The 18,436-nt window shown below is 47.7% G+C and overlaps 1 protein-coding gene across 13 annotated transcripts in view; it reads left to right on the top strand.

Moving 5' to 3' along the window:
- TRPV5 (transient receptor potential cation channel subfamily V member 5) overlaps positions 1-12,774 on the top strand; it is a 33,862-nt gene extending 21,088 nt beyond the window's left edge. For 5 of the 13 annotated variants that reach the window (XM_021078896.2, XM_003360094.6, XM_085005228.1 and 2 more), the window contains 7 exons: positions 2,351-2,437; positions 2,543-2,619; positions 2,861-3,026; positions 3,221-3,287; positions 5,387-5,655; positions 10,133-10,239; positions 10,995-12,774. In XM_021078896.2, the coding sequence (XP_020934555.2) occupies positions 2,351-2,437; positions 2,543-2,619; positions 2,861-3,026; positions 3,221-3,287; positions 5,387-5,655; positions 10,133-10,239; positions 10,995-11,304 (1,083 nt within the window). In that variant the 3' untranslated portion in view covers positions 11,305-12,774. Of the gene's footprint in view, positions 1-2,317; positions 2,438-2,542; positions 2,620-2,860; positions 3,027-3,220; positions 4,511-4,914; positions 5,656-10,132; positions 10,240-10,994 lie in introns of all 13 variants that reach the window. The other 8 variants (XR_014833590.1, XR_014833592.1, XR_014833591.1 and 5 more) reach the window with 4 other exon arrangements.
- Positions 12,775-18,436: the final 5,662 nt, after the last annotated feature.

Below are 18,436 nucleotides of genomic sequence, written 5' to 3' on the forward strand. Positions count from 1 at the left end.
GGAATAGCTGATGCTACTCTCCTGCTGTCCTCAAGGGGCACCCCAATCCTCACAACTCTTCCAGCCAACTAGTGCACAGTTCTTTGCATCTCTGTTGAGCCAATTTTCTCAGGAAATGGTGGTGGCAGTTTTCCAGACATACACAACCAAGGTGCAAAGAAAGCTCTTTTAAAAACTCAAAAAAAGTCATACAGGCACATATATGGCATAGATGCAGTTATTTCATTTCTGTATTTAATGTTATTTCATTTCTATAGTTAATGTATTTATTTCTCATGCTACTTACTACCTGATCAAAAAGAGTTGGCTTGAAAGACAGACACTATAGGAACATTAAGATAAAGGATCCATGATCTGAATTTTAGGATGGTGGAAAGGGCACTCAAAGATAGTTGTTAGAACTGGAGATTTAAAAAAAAAAAAAAGAATTCTGAGCTTCTTTGGGAGCAAGACAAAAGCAAAAAGTCCCACATATGATAAAATTTGCCAGTTTCTCAGGAGAGATAAACATCAGAGAGGTTTACGGAACGTTAGTCCTTTAAGCAACAACAGCAAGGGAACTAGAGTCTAGTCACAGGTTGTTAGGTCACATTGTTCACTAGGCATATTGGTCACCAACTCCTTTCCTGATCTTCTCTGCTCCATGTAACTTACCCAACACATTTCCACCATCTCTTGGTAAGTCTGGTCCTACTGTCCCCTAAAGCCTATATCCTTGGCTTCTTCAGTATGACACACACACACTGAGCAGCTACAGGATGCAAGTGCCTTCTTTATCTCCTAGATCCTCTCCTATGACAGAGCATCTCTTCCTCTTTGAAAAGCTGTGCCTCTCATTGGGCCAGCAAGCACACTGCTGAAGCAGCCTGCAGAAGGATGACTAGGGGTCCCAGGTGACTAGCAGAACAGAGAGGGTTAGCATTTTTCAGTCCTAATGAGGGAATCACATCTTCCCCATTTGAGATTATCACCAGGGCCTCTCAGCTACTGCCTTGGATGTATGGTTCAGAGATGTGACCTTGGGAACAGAGGTCCCCAAAGTCTAAAGGGTCCTCAAGTGTGTTGAAATTATCTGTATAATTTCATGTGGGAATTATGTTATATATGAATAGAGTTCTGCACATAGGCTCTGTGGTCTTTATGATCATCTCAGATGGGATCATAACTTCAAAAAAATTAAGGAGCATTACTGTGGACTTCTACTGCTGCCTTTGAGTAATCTTTCAAGCCTTTCACTGTGCAGAAGGAAGTTAGGTTTTATTCCATCCTGACCTTAGGACTTTGTCGTCTACACCTACTGTCCAGAATAAGGCAGAGTCCTTCGTCAGAACTGAAATCCATAGCATGTCTCAAGCCTTCTTCTATATTGCCAAGTCATAATAAAACCACAATGAGGAGTTCCCGTTGTGGCTCAGTGGTGATGAACCTGACTAGTATCCATGAGGATGCGGGTTCAATCCCTGGCCTTGCTCAGTGGCTTAAGGATCCAGCTTTGCCATGAACTGTGGTGTAGGTCTGACAGCTGCAGACCAGCTGTGTGGCTGTGGCTGTGGATCCTGTGCTGCTGTGGCTGTGGTGTGTGCTGGCAGCTGCAGCTCCGATTCGACCCCTAGCCTGGGAATTTGCATATGCTTTGGGTGCAGCCCTAAAAAGACAAAACAAACAAACAAACAAAACAAAACAAAACAAAAAACCCACAATGCATATCTACAGTGCTCTATGGTTTATAAACTATGTCCAAATACATTATCTGATTTGGTCTTCACAGTAACCCTGGGAGGTAAGCACTGCAGTCTCCATTTCACAGAGGAAAAACACCAGCTCAAGGAGTTGCAGTGACTGATTCAGGGTTTCTCTAGAGCTGGCAAATTCTGGGTCCATTCCAGGACCTGAATTCTATGATATGATTATATTCTACCTACCAGGAACCACAGTGTGATGGGAAAAGCTGGCCTTTCAGCATAGCTGAAACCATCCCAAGCCACTAAGACCTCTTCCTGTTAGTTTAGCCTTATTAACCTGACACTCTGAAATGTGACCTCAGCCCCTCAGTATACACACTGCAAAGTATTGCTCACAACACTTATATAAAAAGTGACTTGCTAGATGATAACTCAGATTATTAGTGTATACTCTATAGGAATATTATGCTTTGGGTACATAGACTAATGCCATGGTCAGAGACTGAGCCACAGGGGCAAATACAAGGCGGGTGGTGGTGGTGATGCAGGTGGCAGGGGGAGATTTTCTTTGACTTGGATAGACTTGAGCTGCATTAGATCACTCGCTCAAAAGGATTTGCCTCTCAATCCATCAGAAGGCACTTCTTATCCTCGACTTCTTGCCACAGGAGGCCTATGTGACTCACCAAGATAAAATCCGGTTGGCGGGGGAGCTGATGACCGTCTTCGGGGCTGTGATCATCCTGTTTCTAGAGGTGAGGTGCAGCCGGATCCAGGCTGAGGCCAACCCCCTGGGGCCTCGACCTGAACTGCAGTCCACATCGTTATTATTTGTTTGTTTTTTCCTGACCTTTTCCCAGATCCCAGATATCTTCAGGGTCGGTTTCTCTCGCTATTTCGGACAGACTGTCCTTGGGGGACCATTCCATGTCATCACGTGAGTGTCTTTGCTTCCAGCCCCCTACCTCCCCTTGCCGGAAATGTCCCAGGTCTCCCATCCCCTCTCTGGGACCCTCACTTCCAGGGAGTTTTCTCCAGGGGTTTATATGTGTGACCGTGTGCTTAGGTATAAAGACTAAGCTGAGTGTGGGAGGCGCATGCAAGTCAATGCCGTGCTGGAGGGGACCTAGCATATTTCCAGTCCTCCTCTCACTCTGCCCTCCCTGCTCTCCCCCCAGCATCACCTATGCCTCCCTGGTGCTGGTGACCATGGTGATGCGTCTTTCTAACACTGATGGCGAGGTGGTACCCATGTCCTTCGCCCTGGTGCTGGGCTGGTGCAGTGTCATGTACTTTGCCCGAGGATTCCAGATGCTGGGTCCCTTCACCATCATGATCCAGAAGGTCAGTGCCTTCCCCACACTTTCCTCAGACATTGGACCTTCTCAGACGGAGGGAGGGAGTAGGGGCAAAAAGGAAAATGCTGGGAGTGGGTTTGGTGAAACTATGGTGACTTCTGCTCTATCAGCAATGGCTTCGGAGAGACAGGTGGAAAAAGGATTCTCCCCCGCCCCCACCCTCCTCTCTGTTTTTTATAGATGATTTTTGGAGACCTGTTGCGTTTTTGCTGGCTGATGGCTGTGGTTACTCTGGGATTTGCCTCAGGTGAGAGCACCACTCTCTCCTCCACCAGATCATCCAACCCAGCTCTCCAGGAAATTCTCTCTCACTCTTGCTCTCCTTTCTCACTCCTCATTTGCCTCTCTGCTTTTTCTTCCCGCCTGGTGGAAAGTGCATCAAAAACCACTCATATCTGTAGGATCAGGGTCACTCAGGTTGGCCTAGAAAGTAGACCCATGTGCTTTGAATTTTGAGGCCAATAACATTCAAGATCTTTAAAGGGCTTTGAGGTGAGCAGGATATTAAACAGGAAAGACTGGCCAGTCGTGAAAAGTGCTAGAGGCAAACAGACCTTCCAGTAAACTGCTCTGTGTTGACACTTCAGAAGAAGAAACAAAAAACAGTCAATAATACATCAAGTGCCTTTTTTGTTTTTTCTATGTGTGGCCAAAGTTGAAAGAAAGGAATTTGCAGAAGGAAATACAGAAAAGGGGTTTGGAGAGCTTGAAGAATGAAAGAGGAAAGCAGAAGAGTCTGAGCCTCCCCAGAGAGGCTGGGAGAAGAGAGACAAGTGGGGACCCAGTTCTGGGCCAAGGTGCAGGGGGAGAGGGCCGGGGAGAGGAGAGAGGAAGGGAGAACGGAACACCTGGAGACAAAGTGGACGTTCTTAGGGAAAGATGGGGAGAGGAAGGAAGGGCGAAAAATGGCAACTCAAAACCAGTCCTCCGTGACTGAAGCTGAAACTGAAACCACTCCTCTGTGTCTGAAGCTGAACCTCCAGATGGGTAGATGAATGGTTTGATGTGTGTGTGAAGACCCCAATCTTAAAGACCATGAGGACAGAGGATGCAACTCTTGGGCTAGGCATTTCCCTGCATAATGGAGGTTTGCCCAAAACAGCGGCCCAAGGATAAATACACCAAGATCTGAACTCTGAGAGGGGAAAACTGTGGTAGGCAGCCTGTATGGAGTATTCCTCATGCCTTCTTCCTCTCCACCCTCCCCAGCTGTATCTACACATATACACAATGAGGAGTCTTTTAGAGGTTCCAGTGCTGCAATTAGTTTCCAGGATGCCCAGTACCATCCAGGAAGCTATGTGTTGAGCAGGGAAATCTTTTTCCTGAAGATCCAAGCTCACCCAGGAAATCTCTGAGTGATAGATGGTTATCTAGAGGCCAGTGAGTTTTTTTGTTGTTGTTGTTTTGTTTTGTTTTGTTTTGTCTTTTTTCCATAGGGCCATGCCTGCAGCATAAGGAAGTTCCCAGGCTAGGGGTTGAATCGGAGCTATAGCTGCCATCCTACACCTCAGCCACAGCAACACCAGATCTGAGCCACATCTGCAACCTGCCCCATAACTTTCAGCAATGCCATAGCCTTAACATACTGTGTGAGGCTAAGGATCAAACCGGCATCCTCATGGATACTAGTTGGAGTCTTGACCCGCTGAGCCACAGTGGGAATGCCAAGCAGATTTTTTTTTTTTTAAGGCACTTTTCTTTTAGCCTTTTCATGTACTCAGTTCTTTAAAATTGTTGGAGAGTCCATGCATTCTTATAACAACTTGCCTTTTAAATATCTGGTTTTCTGAAATGTAAAAACCAGTAAAGTGACTTACATATTTATTTATTTTGATTTTATGGCTGCACCTGCGGCATATGGAAGTTCCCAGGCTAGAGGTCTAATTGGAGCTGTAGCTGCCGGTCATAGCCACAGCCACAGCAATGCAGGATCCAAGCAGCACCTGAGACCTACACCACAGTTCATGGCAATGCTGGATCCTGTAACCCACCAAGCAAGGCCAGGGATCGAACCCAAGTCCTCATGGATGCTGGTTGGGTTCCTTACCACTGAGCCACTATGTAAAGTGACTTATTACATATATATGTTTTGCTAAATTCTGAGTATTACCATTATCCAGTGTGATGAGCTTGGTCATAGGACTTGGTCAGAGTCAGCCAGGTCCACAGGTAAAAATGTGACCTCCGTGTGTAATTCACACATCTCCATGTACGTGTGCATGTGTGCCTGTGTGTAAATGAGTGGGGATGTACGTGCAGGTTGAATGACTGCTGACCAGGCCCATGCTTATTGTGATAACTTCCGGTTTCCTGATCTCCATGCTCCCTTCCTGGGCGGAGCAGCGTTTTTTATCATTTTCCAGACAGAGGATCCATCCAAACTGGGACAATTCTATGACTACCCCATGGCGCTCTTCAGCACCTTTGAGCTGTTCCTCACCATCATCGATGGCCCTGCCAACTATGACGTGGATCTGCCCTTCATGTTCAGCATCGTCTACTTCGCCTTCGCCATCATTGCCACTCTGCTGATGCTCAACCTGCTCATCGCCATGATGGGCGACACACACTGGCGGGTGGCCCACGAGCAGGACGAGCTCTGGCGAGCCCAGGTGTGTCCACTGATGTCAGTCTTACGAAAGGGGCCGGGGAGGGAGAGAAAAATCAAAGTGGAACATGTTGCGGTAGGTGACTCTTAGAATAACCCAGTGAAGCTGTCACCCCAAGAGAGGTACTTTGGGATAGATGGAGGGGACAAAAGAGGGTGGGATGGTGGGAGAGGAGCTGGGTCTTGATTGCAGGGGAAGGGTAGCTCCCAGAGTCCTCCTTGAATCCAGTGGGAACTAGAAACTGTCTTGTTCATATATATTCTAGTTTTTAATTTGGAACTTATCTTCTATTTGCTTCTGTAACTTCCTGTTTCCTCTTTGATATCTTCTTTATATCATAATAGGCTAATAACATTTTAGAGTTGGAAGTGCCTTTAGTGGTCCTCTGGTCAGGACCCAGCATACACCCACTTATTGACCAGAGGGTCAGTCAATAATTTTTAAATGTTGATAAGGACCTGATTATCATGCAGATTTGGGCAGAGGTTGGGAGGAGAGACCTTTTTCATAGGTCAAAAGTTTTGTTTTTAGAAAAGTCCATAGTGCCTTAACCTGAAGCTTATCTTTCTATAATTCTGTTCTTGTACTAGAACTGGCCCCAGTTCTCGTAGCATGCAGACGCTCCTCCCTCTCGCATATGAGCACCATTCAGATATTTGAAGACAGCCGTCATTAAGCCCCTCAGACTTTTCATTCATGCGCAATAATGATGTAGAGCCTGCTCTGTGTTGGGAAGTGTCTAGGAGCAGGGATACAATACACAAGGATGGAGTCTGTGTCCTCTTGGAGCTTACAGGCTGGCTGGGAAGACAGACACCAAACAAACGGCTTCAGAAAACTGCACAATTACAGCGGCAAACGTGCCATAGAGAAGTAGAACATGCTAAGAACAGGGCACAACTGGAAAGTGAGGAAATGATTTCTTGATGGAGTGACATTTAAGATGGGTACTAATTAGTCCATTAAGAAGAAGGAAGGGAAAGGGTGCCAGGATTTGTAACAGTTGGGACTCTTGACTCTAGGGATAGGAAACCAAACTCAAATAAGCTTTAAAAGGGTTGGGGGGAGTTCCTGTGGAGGCTCAGCGGTAACAAACCCGACTAGGATCCATGAGGATGCAGGTTCGATCCCTGGCCTCGCTCAGTGAGTTAAGGATCCAGCATTGCTGTGGTTGTGGTCACCCATGCAGCTCCAATTCAACCCCTAGCCTGGGCATTTCCATAGGCTGTGGGTATGACCCCAAAAAGACAAAAAAATAAAAGGGGGGGGGACTGTGAGGGGGAGGGTATGTTGATCCTCATCTCGGGAAAGTTTAAGGAATCAAACTAGCTTTAGGCACGTCTGGCCAGAGCCTGGGTCTCCATTCTGCACATTATATCCGTTTCTCTGTTCTTCTCTCTTCTGTCCTGACTCTTCTAAGTCCCTTGCTTGCATCACATCAGGAAGCTCTAAATTCCCAAAGGAAAGAGCAGGTGCTCTGTGTTCCAAATTCTGAGGGCCCCTTTCTTACGGGATCCTGTGTGCCTCTCGATGCTGTGGATAACAGCCCTTGAAAGTGCCTCTTCCTCCAGAACCCACCTCATTGCAACAAGTCTGATCAGAGGTGCATCCTTTTTTTTTTAATTAATTAATTTATTTTTCTGCTGTACAGCATGGGGGCCAAGATACACTTACATGTATACATTTTTTCCCACCCTTCATTCCGTTACAATATATCTAGACATAGTTCTCAATGCTACTCAGCAGAATCTCATTGTAAATCCATTCCAAGTTGTATATGATAACCCCAAGCTCCTGCTCCCTCCCACTCCCTCCCTCTCCCCCGAGGCAGCCACAAGTCTATTCTCCAGGTCCATGATTTTCTTTTCTGTGGAAATGTTCATTTGCGCTGTACATTAGATTCCAGTTGCCAAAGCAATCCTGAGAAACAAAAACCAAGCAGGGGGCATAACTCTCCCAGACTTCAAGCAATATTACAAAGCCACAGTCGTCAAAACAGTGTGGTACTGGTATCAAAACAGACAGACCAATGGAACAGAATAGGGAACCAAGAAATAAACCCCGACACCTATGGTCAATTAATCTTTGACATGGGAGGCAAGAAGATAAAATGGGAAAAAGAGGAGTTCCCTTCGTGGCACAGTGGTTAACGAATTTGACTAGGAACCATGAGGTTGCGGGTTCGGTCCCTGCCCTTGCTCAGTGGGTTAACGATCCGGCATTGCCGTGAGCTGTGGTGTAGGTTGCAGACGCGGCTCGGATCCCGCGTTGCTGTGGCTCTGGCGTAGGCCACCGGCTACAGCTCCGATTCGACCCCTAGCCTGGGAATCTCCATATGCCGTGGGAGCGGCCCAAAGAAATAGCAAAAAAAAAAAAGACAAACAAAAAAAAAAAAAAAGGGAAAAGAAAGTCTATTCAGCAAGCATTGCTGGGAAACCTGGACAGCCGTATGCAAAGCAATGAAATTAGAACACACCCTCACACCATGCACAGAGGCGCATCCTTGAATTTAAGGTTAAGGCCAAAGCTCGGAGAATGGTGGAAGTGGGAGTGGTGGAGTCTGGGGGAGAATAGACTCATTAACCAGGCCTGGGTGAAGTCTAGTATGCTCCAACTGATGGTTTGAGAGAGGAGGAGAAGTGACTCTCTAAATGGAGGCTGGGCTCTGTTACCAGGGGAGGGTAGGGGCTGAATGATGGCACAAGGAGAAATAACAAACATCCTTTTTAAGATAAAGACCAAAGGCTATCCAGGGAAAGGGAAGAGGATGGAAAGCTCTGAGGTTGAAGGGAGCTTGGGGTGACTAAGAAACAGAGAGAAGGCCGAGAGGAGCCCGGCCTGCTGAGAAAGATGGTGAGTGGGTGAAGACAAAATAGAGAGTGGAGCTACTTGGGGAATTGTTAATTCCTCTGGTTAATCAAGCTTCCGGACCCAATATCCACCCTGACTGACCCCTCTGCTCAGGCCTAATAGATCATGAACCTTGTGGACCCCTCAAAAGGTCTTTCATTTATTTATTTATTTATTTTAAGGGCTGAACCTGTGGCATATGGAGGTTCCCAGGCTAGAGGTCTAATCGGAGCTACAGCTGCCAGCCTACATCACAGTCGCAGCAATGCCAGATCTGAGCTGCATCTGTGACCTACACCGCAGCTTGCGGCAACCCTGGATCCTCAACCCACTGAGCAAGGCCAGGGAGTGAGCCCACGTCCTCATGGATACTAGTTCTGTTCTTAACCACAACGGGAACTCCAAAAGGTCTTGCTCTGATGGGAAGCATGCAGGGTAAAGAGGGGTCATGCCTTTCCTCGTGTGGGATTCTTCACTATAAATAGCACCGAAAATGGAGTCAAGTCTTTTAGCAAATATGCAATCGGCCCATATTAGGCCTCTGAGCAACTAAAACCCCCACATTTTTGCAGCATGACCGACTTAGCTAAACTCTTTTACCATTTCTCCTGTACTCAATGTGCTACTTTAGTCTTCTACATAAATCTAGGACCTTACATTGGTTTTCTTAAAATTGATTTAGTGGGTTTTGACCAGCATTCTAGACTGGTGAGGTCATTTTTATATTGTTTTGTCATCTTGGCATATTATGTATCCCTCCCAGTTTTGTGTCACAGACATATTTGATAAGCTTGTCTTTTATGTTTCATCTAAGTAATTAATGAAGACTGGGCAAAGGACAGAACACGTGACATGCCACTAGAATTTTGCCTGCCAAGTCTGCAATCATTAACCCATAGTTTTCCTTCCTAGGATACAGGTATATATTGAATTTGCTGCAAAGTCCCTGAATACAGGCAACATCATTTTATCCCCCAGATCATAGAGACACTATTTAATCATTTTATTTCACTCAAGATAACTGGTCTAAGGCTTTTCCTTGGAAAAAGGAAACGAGACTAGTTCAGAGTGATTCATTTTCCGTGAATCTGAACAGCAATGTCAGGGTCACTCTTCTGTTCAAAACACTCATAAACTATTCTCTCCTTTGTGGTGAATGATGAGGAAGGCAGGTAGCATGGTGCCACACACAGGCCAGGGATAGGTAACTGCTGTCATCTCCACTGGTCTCTGGTGTCCTCGTCTTACAGGCTCCTTTTGGTTCCCTCTGTTAGTAGCCACCACGTTTTCTGAAACTTGAGACTTTTTTTCTTTCTTTTCTTTTCGTTGTTGTTGTTGTTGTCTTTTTAGGGCCATACCTTCAGCCTATGGAGGTTCCCAGGCTAGGTGTCAAACCGGAGCTGTAGCTGCCGGCCTACACCACAGCCACAGCCACAGCTGCACAGGATCTGAGCCACATCTATGACCCACACCACAGCTCACAGCAATGCCAGATCCTTAACCCACTGAGCGACGCCAGGGATCGAACCTGCATTCTCATGGATACCAGTCGGATTCATTACAGCTGAGTCATAACAAGAACGCCTCATGGCTCTTTCTGAGTTCTTCCCCTGTCTCTTACCTCTTCTAGGTTGTAGCCACCACGGTGATGCTGGAGAGAAAGATGCCTCGAGCCCTGTGGCCTCGCTCTGGCATCTGTGGGTACAAGTACGGGCTCGGGGACCGCTGGTTCCTGAGGTGAGTGACAGTGTTGTTATGTGAACCGTCCACCTGTGTGAGGCTATGGGAACAAGGGTGACCAGTTCCACATTTCTGACCCTTTTTCTCCATTCTTGAGATTCCACACTGGACTCAAAGGGAACGTCATTGCCCTAGAAAGTGAAACCGTTAGCCTTTTTGGGGGAGGGGCTGGAGCTGAAGTGGAGGGGTGCAAAGAATGCCGAGAGCCGATGCCAGGCTGTGAGTACATAGGGGTAGTCCTGCAGGACCAGCTGCGAGCATGTGTCTGTGCTCAACTGTGGGCATGGGTTACCCAACCTGGTCTAGTATTGTTTCCACCTGACCCTCTCTTGTAGCATACTGTCACCTTGACGCTAACCTGCTCCTTCATTCTCTACCTTCAACTCCTCCCGTCTTTCTTCCCTCATTTATTTCCTAAAAAGCATCTCCTCATCCTTACCTCACATTTATTTTTTAATCAGTGCTGTTTTCCCTTCCATACGCACCCCATTCCCCAGCGTCACACCCACACACAGGCCCCACTCCCCTCCAAACCCTGAACGCACAGCCTCCCCGATCTCCACCCCAGGTGATCCTCCATCTCCCTCCACGTCCCTTTATTTAATCCTAGGCGCTCTTCTGGCTTCCACTCTGCCAACTCCCTCCCCCTTTCCTCTTGCTCCTGTTTCCTTCTGGGCCCCATTCACATCTGCTTCTCCCCATGGCCCATCTCGGTCCACCTTGGCTGAGCCCTCTTCTCTCCCCCTCCTCAGGGTTGAAACCAACCAAGATCAGAATGCGCTGCGAGTACGTCGCTATGTGGAAGCTTTCAAGGGCTCAGACAAAGAGGAAGGACAAGAGCGTCTCTCTGAGAAACAGCCCTCTGTGGTGGAAAGTGGGACGCTAGCCAGGGCCTCCCTGGCCCTCCCCACCCCCTCCCTGTCCCGGACCACCTCTCGCAGCAGCAGCAGTCACCGAGGTTGGGAGATCCTTCGTCGCAACACCCTGGGACACTTGGGACACTTGAATCTCGGACTGGACCTTGGGGAGGGGGATGGAGAAGAAAGCGTCTATCACCTGTGATTAGGACGCTGTTACTCTTGTCCTGACTCCAGGTAGGCCTGCGGAGGGGCGGAGGGGCGGAGACGGAGAGTACCTGGCTTTCATGCCTGTTAATCCTGGGTGGGATGGACAGAATAATTCTGACAGACCAAGGCTTGCTCTTCACATCAGCATTTCCAGGGATGATCCAAGGGCCTTACGTAGCCTTCTGACTTCTTGGAAGTCCCACGTCTTAGGAAACGAAGGTATCTTTTCGAGCTAAGTCAGACCTGGCCACTAAAGACCTGAGGTAGGGATGCTACACCAATGACTGGGTCATCACCTTTCTGCCCCCTGAGGCACTAGATTGCAAGCTGCGAAAGACTCCCTGGTTCTATCAGGCTTCACGTGGGAAGAGCCAGGCTGGGCACTGAGGTTGCAACCTCTCACCTTTCCCTGAACCCCATAGGATTCTTACTCACCTAACCAACCAAAACCCAGCTAAAAAACTGCGAGAAGAAAGATTCTTTATCTTTCCTTTATTTAAAAAAGAAATGCATCACGATATACATTTGCCATTTTAACTATTTGTAAGTGTACCCTTCTGTGGCATTACTTATATTCGTATTGTTGGGCAACAGTCACCAATGTTCATCTATGGAATTTTTTAAACCTAAACCCTTGTACCCATTAGATACTCATTCCCCATCATCCCATCCCCACGGCCCCTGATAAACCAACATTCTATGTTCTATGACTTTGACTGCTCACGTTATGTCATGAATGGAGAATCACACAGTGTGAGTCCTGTCGTGCCTGGCTCATTTGACATTGCATAATGTTTTCAAGATTCATCCATGCTGTAGTGTGAGTCAAAATTTAACTCCTTTTAAAGGTCAACTAGTATTTCATTCTATGTATGTACCACCACATTGTGTTTATCCATCCATCCACTGATGGACGTTTGTGTTGTTACTGTTTTTGGCTAGTGTGAGTGATATTGCTAGGGCCATTGGTATACAATTATTTGTTCCAATTCCTGCATTCGATGTCTTTGGGTTTGTAACCAGAAGTGATTCCACATTCCCATTCGGCTGGGTCTTGTGGCAAGTCTCTGATTAATTTTTTGAGAAACTGCCACACTGTTTTCCACAGCAGCTGGACTATTTTACATTTCCTCAGCAATTACACAGGGCTCCCATTTCCCCACATCCTCACCAGCACTTTTTCTGTTTTTGTGATAATCGCCATCCTTATGAAGTGGTATCCCATTGTGACTTTGATTTGCATTTCCCCAGTGACGAACAACTTTGAGCATCTTTTCACGTGCTTTTGGCCATTTGTATATCTTTTTCTTGGAGAAATGTCTTTTCGAGTCCTAGGCCACTTTTGAATTGTTTGGGGGGGGGTTGTAATGTTTGAGTTGTCTTAGCCTTGTTTTTTGAGACTGAGTCTAAAGTGTGTGTATCTCATTTGCATCCTGGTGTGTTTTTAAATATATGTGGTAAATTATTCCTTTTTTTTCTTTTTTTCTTTTTTTTTTTACGGCTGCACCTGCGGCATATGGAAGATCCCAGGCTAGGGGTTGAATCAGAGCTACAGCTGCTGGTCTATGCCACAGTCATAGCAATGAAGGATCCAAGCTATGTCTAGACCCTACACTACAGCTCGTGGCAATGCTGGATCCATAACCCACTGAGCAAGGCCAGGGATCGAACTGGCGCCCTCGTGGATACTAGTCAGGTTAATTATTCCTTTCTGTGCTTGGATGACACCATCAGTTCTTTTATGGGACCATTCCTGGACTATCCCTGAGGTTGTCTGTTAGCAGCTATTCATCCTCTGTCTGGAGAAGGCAGGCTCCCAACTATGTTTCCTGCAATAGCCCTCTTCTACCTCCATCTGCGCTGGCCCTTGCGCTGAGCTGCTGAGTGACAGCAGTAACAGAGCATGGGCCATCCCTTTCCAGGAAGGAAATTGGGAGCTGGGTGTCCAGGGCACCCATTACAGCTTTGCTTTTGTCTCCAGCCCTTCTCATCCCAGCCCTATCATCACCCTCACCAAAAAGCCATAACAACTTTTAAGAGGCCTGTGGTCTAGACTAGCACAGAAGTAAGTGGGATTTGTGACGCTGCAGACAGGTTCATCTAGATACTCAAAGTACAGATGAGTGTGGAAAGGTAAGCAGTCACAGAAATATGCACACATGCATGTGTGCACAAACACACACACACACACACACACACACACACACAGAAGAATATAGATGGTTTGGTTTCTAAGCCTGCTTGGGAGTTCTCTTGCGTAGCAGCAGGTTAAGGATCTGGCATTGTCACTGCCGTGGCCCTGGTTGCGGCTATGGCATGGGTTTGATCCCTGGCCTGGCAACTTCTACACGCCAAAGTAAAAAATAAGTAAACCCGCTTGGTCAGCATGATTTCTCTGATTCTCTTCCACAGTGGAAGTGTTCCCTCTCTTGGGAAAGCCAAACTCCCATCTGTGCTCCAAGGCCGTTTTCTTTCTGTCTGTCCCCCCAACCCACCAACCCTTCTCATTCTTGTATCTTCCACGTCTCTCTCCCGCCACCAGCGCACTAGTCAGCACACAGCCATGCTCTGCTCTTTCCCTCTTCAAAGACATTGCAATCACCCTCCATCAACTCCCATTCCTCCTTTTAGCTCCTGTCTTGTTTTTACTCTCTCTTCAAGGCCAAACTTCTTAAGAAAAGACTCCACTGTCTACTGGCCTCACATTGAGGGCTCACCCCGTTATGATGTGACCTTGTGCCCTCCGTGCTGCTGATAGCACTCTCATTGATTTTATCTACCTGTAGCTAAACCCACTGAATAATCTGAGTCTTGCACAAACTCCCTGTAGCATTGGGAAACTAGTGGATCATTCACCCCCTCTCTGCATATGCCTGGTGTACTCCCACGCACTCCTACTGCTCTGCCTGCTCCTCTCCTACCAACCCCTTCACTACGTTTTAGTCTACACGCTGTTTTCCTCACCACCTGGAAAGATCCAGCAACCTTCGTAGATAGTATACACACACACACACACTCATAATCCTGACTCCTTATCTCCACCCTAGATCTGTCTCCTGAGCTCCAGGCACGAACAGCCTAGACACCTGCCTATTGGACAGCTCTACGGATATTTTATAGACACCTCGAAGGCAACATGTCCCAAACTGAACAGCTTTTCTTCCTCCCAAACCTGCTCCTCCACTGGTGCTTCCAACCATGTCAGTAGGCAAAATTGCCTCACCAGAGTCCCAGGACTCATCCTCAACAGCTGTCCCAACTGTCAGATGTGGTCAGTCTCAGGTCTTGGGGAGCCTAGTCCCCAAAACATCTCCTTTGAAAAAGAATCCCTTCTTTTTTTTTTTTACTTGCTTTTTTTAGGGCCAAAGGTGCAGCATGTGGAAGTTCCCAGGCCAGGGGTAGAATCGGAGCTATAGCTGCCTGCCTACACCACAGCCACAGCAGCACCAGATCCAAGCTGCATCTGCAACCTACACAGCAGCTCACGGCAATGCCAGATCTTTAACCCACTGAGCGAGGCCAAGGATTGAACCTGCATCCTCATGGATACTAGTTGGATTCGTTTCTGCTGCACCACAACAAACTTCCAAGAATCACTTGTGATTAGGTAATACATCACATGGCACAAAATTCAAAGAGAAAAAAAAGTACCCCTATCTCTCTCTCTTCCAGCCCCATAGGTTCCCCCCCCCCGCCCCGCCCCAGCCCCCCTGCAACCAGGAACATTCACTAATAACTGCTCTTTATCCTTTCAAAAATACTCTATGCATATTTGAGCATAGATATGTATATATTCCTTGAAAAACACAGTAATCAGAAAGTACATTAGGAAAACAGTTCTTGCTTTTTTCATTTAATATCTTTTTGAAGGCCGTCTCATCTGTCTCTACCTCCCCAGACGACTGCCATTCTTCCAAACCGGGCCTCTGCCCTCCATCCTGGGAGTGGGTTCCGACCCGCTCTCTTTGCGCTTGTTCACAGGCTTGGTTTGCTCAGATCTCCAGTGCACACTAGAGCCAGACTCATCTTTGTAAGATGCAACTCGTGCCTCAAGCTGTGATCTAGATGCCTTGCCATAAGCCTCCTCATACCTGCTTCCTCTCAGCCTCGGTTTCACTGAGATGAATTATTAGTTCCTATTTTCTTTTCCTTCTGTTCAGCCTTCACAATTTCTAGACCTTTCTACATCTCCGCCCAGCCTCCCTTCCAGCTCTGTAACTTCAGTTCATCCTGTTGGTCTCAGCTTAACACTTGTACAGAGAGTGTGTGTGTGAGTGTGTGTGTGTAAGGGGTCCCTTTCCCACAGGCGAGGTCAGAGTCTGCCTGTCCTGCTTCCAAGCCACTTATGTTTTTTCTTTCTTTCTTCCTTCCTTCCTTCTTTTTTGCTTTTTAGGGCTACACCCACGGCATATGGAGGTTACCAGACTAGGGGTTGAAGTGGAGCTACAGCTGCCAGTCTATACCACAGCCACAATAACGCCCGATCTGAGCCTCATCTGTGACCTACACCACAGCTCACGGCAACGCCGGATCCTTAACCCACTGAGCAAAACGCCGGATCCTTAACCCACTGAGCAAGGCCAGGGATTGAACCCGCAACTTCATGGTTCCTAGTCAGATTCGTTTCTGCTGCGCAACGACAATGGGAACTCCCTATTTTCTTTTTAAATAACATGTCCAGCACTTTATTCTACTTACCTATTTTTTTTTTCTTGGCTGCACCTGCGGCAAATGGAAGTTCCCAGGCCAGGAAAAGACCCTGGGAACTATACCACAGCTGCAGTCACAGTGAATCCTTAACCCACTGCACCGGGCTGGGGATCAAACCTGTGCCACCACAGAAACAATGTCAGATCCTTAACCTGCTGCATTACAGAGGGAACTCCTTTACTTACCTTTGTGTGTGTGTGTGTGTGTGTGTGTGTGTGTGTTTTAGGGCCACACCTGTAGCATATGGAAATTCCCAGGCTAGGGGTCGAATCAGAGCTGCAGCTGCCAGCCTACACCACTGACACAGCAACTCAGGACCCAAGCCGCATCTGTGACCTACACCACAGCTCACAGCAGTGCCGGATCCTTAACCCACTGAGCGAGGCCACGATCAAACCTGTGTCCTCATGGATCCTAGTCTGGTTCATTACCACTGAGCCAGGGTGGGAACTCCCCATGCTTACTTTTTTAAATGTCTGTTTCCCTTAACAGACTGTAAGTTCCATAAAGGGACTGTGATGACCATCTTATTTGTCATCGTGTTCCCAGGGCTTGGCATAACTCCTGGTACATGTAGCGTGTGATAAATATTCATTAACAAAATCTATGAATGATTGACCTGTTTGTATTGTAATTCTCCCAATGGACATATTTCAAATTTTTTTCCCTGTCAAAGGTGGTAAAAAAAAAATACCTGCTTTTGTGTGGGGTTGCAATGATGAAAGATGAGGACGTAATAGAGGCAGAAACAGGTTGCAAAGGATAAAAAAACCATGCAAAGCTCAGTCATCATTGGAAAGTTTGCTCAGCTTCAATATATATTGGAGTGTGCAAGGGACAGAAAGAGAAGAGCTTTGGTCTTGGCTTAATGGGTCTGAAATATTACGAAGAGGATCCATCCCAACAGCAAGACTCTGGGGCAAAGCTCACGAAACCAGCCGGCATGTGGTACCCACTCAAAGAAGCACTGAAGGCAGTCCACCACAAGCTTCCAGGTCTGCCTGCTGAAGCCCCAGTGAGAAATGAAAAGAAAGATGCCCAGGCATTGGGGTGCAACGAGGCAAATGACGTAAGTGAAGCAGGTGCTGAAGGGTTCAAGTAGCTGGCAGATAGTTTTGTCCTGAGTGGTGGCCACCCGGCTCATTTAAGGGGCTGCTGAGAAAGGGACCTGGGAACAGAATAAAAGAAATCCTGCTGTTCCCACATCAGGAAGACTTCAGGTACCTGCAAACACTTCCCATTCTCCTCTGCCATCTTCCTCCTTTCTTGGCTTCTTCAGGATGGAGAATCATGATATTCTGACTCCTGTGTGCCTCCCTGGCCAGAGGCAAGGAGGTGATGGAAGGTTCCATATTCTCACAAATTCCTGTGGACTTTAAAAATGGGTTGCCTCCTAGCTGTTTGCAAAATATTTTATGGACAAGGTTCTGGGTGCTGGTGGCAATGGTGGTGCAGCCCCTGAGAACCTGCTCTGTCTGCAGCCCAGGGAAGGAAGGGCAGGGGCCGGGGCTCCCTTCCCCACTCTGGGGCTGGCTGGAGAAATGCCAGCTGAACTCTGGGGTGCTGTATCTGTTGGAGGAAGAGGGGAAAGGATAGGCTGAGTGGAGACAGGGCTGCCTCTGTGGGTCCCTGTGCACAGACAGGGTGCACATGGGGCCTCGAAAGGCGCCTCGCATGGCCGAGGTAAAAGCAGAGATAATGCCTTGACCTTGATGTGGAGGCCAGGATCATTGACTTCTCAGGGCCAAGCTCACCTATTTCTTAACAAGAAAATGAGAAGGAAAAAAAAAAAAGAGAGAGAGAGAGATGTGCCAGGAAAGAATGACTTTGACCAGATAATAGCAAGTGGTGCCACACTGATGGGGAGGGTACGGGTACGTCAAGCAGCACCCCCTCTCTGCCCTAGGGGAGCAGCTAGGCAGGAGCCACCTGGGTGGGACTGGATGCACCTGTTTTCCCTTCACCTGCACCGCTTCTTTGTTAGCATTGTGGAGGCGGCAATTATGGCCACATGGCTGGAACAGGGGTGTGCACAGCCAGGCTGCAGCTGGAGGGACAAATGCGTGGGCCCCCACTCACCTGTGCAGTGCCGGGTACCTTGTGGGAGTGCACAGGTACCAATGGTTTGCTCTTCTTCTGCTGGATGCTCATCCAGCTCCTTCATGATGAGGCTGTGGAGTCCACTGAGCTGGACTGGCACAAGGTCCCTCCAAGAGACACCATCAGTGTCACCCTTGGAGCATCCACCACCTCTGACTTCATCAGCCGGGAGCTACCTTGGGTTCTGGGCTAACCCGAGGGGCACTCAGCTGCGCTCTGCCAACCTCCCCATCCCCTTGGGTATCCCCACTGGAGAGCCAGGGCCCTTCAGGGATATGGGTACAAGTCAAACCCCAATTCCCATTTCCTCCTCTGCC

Source organism: Sus scrofa, chromosome 18 (assembly GCF_054392235.1).
Source record: "Sus scrofa isolate SSC_HxYL_T2T_F1_AM1 chromosome 18, Sscrofa_HxYL_maternal_Yorkshire_Landrace_v2.0, whole genome shotgun sequence".
Classification (NCBI taxonomy): domain Eukaryota; kingdom Metazoa; phylum Chordata; class Mammalia; order Artiodactyla; family Suidae; genus Sus; species Sus scrofa.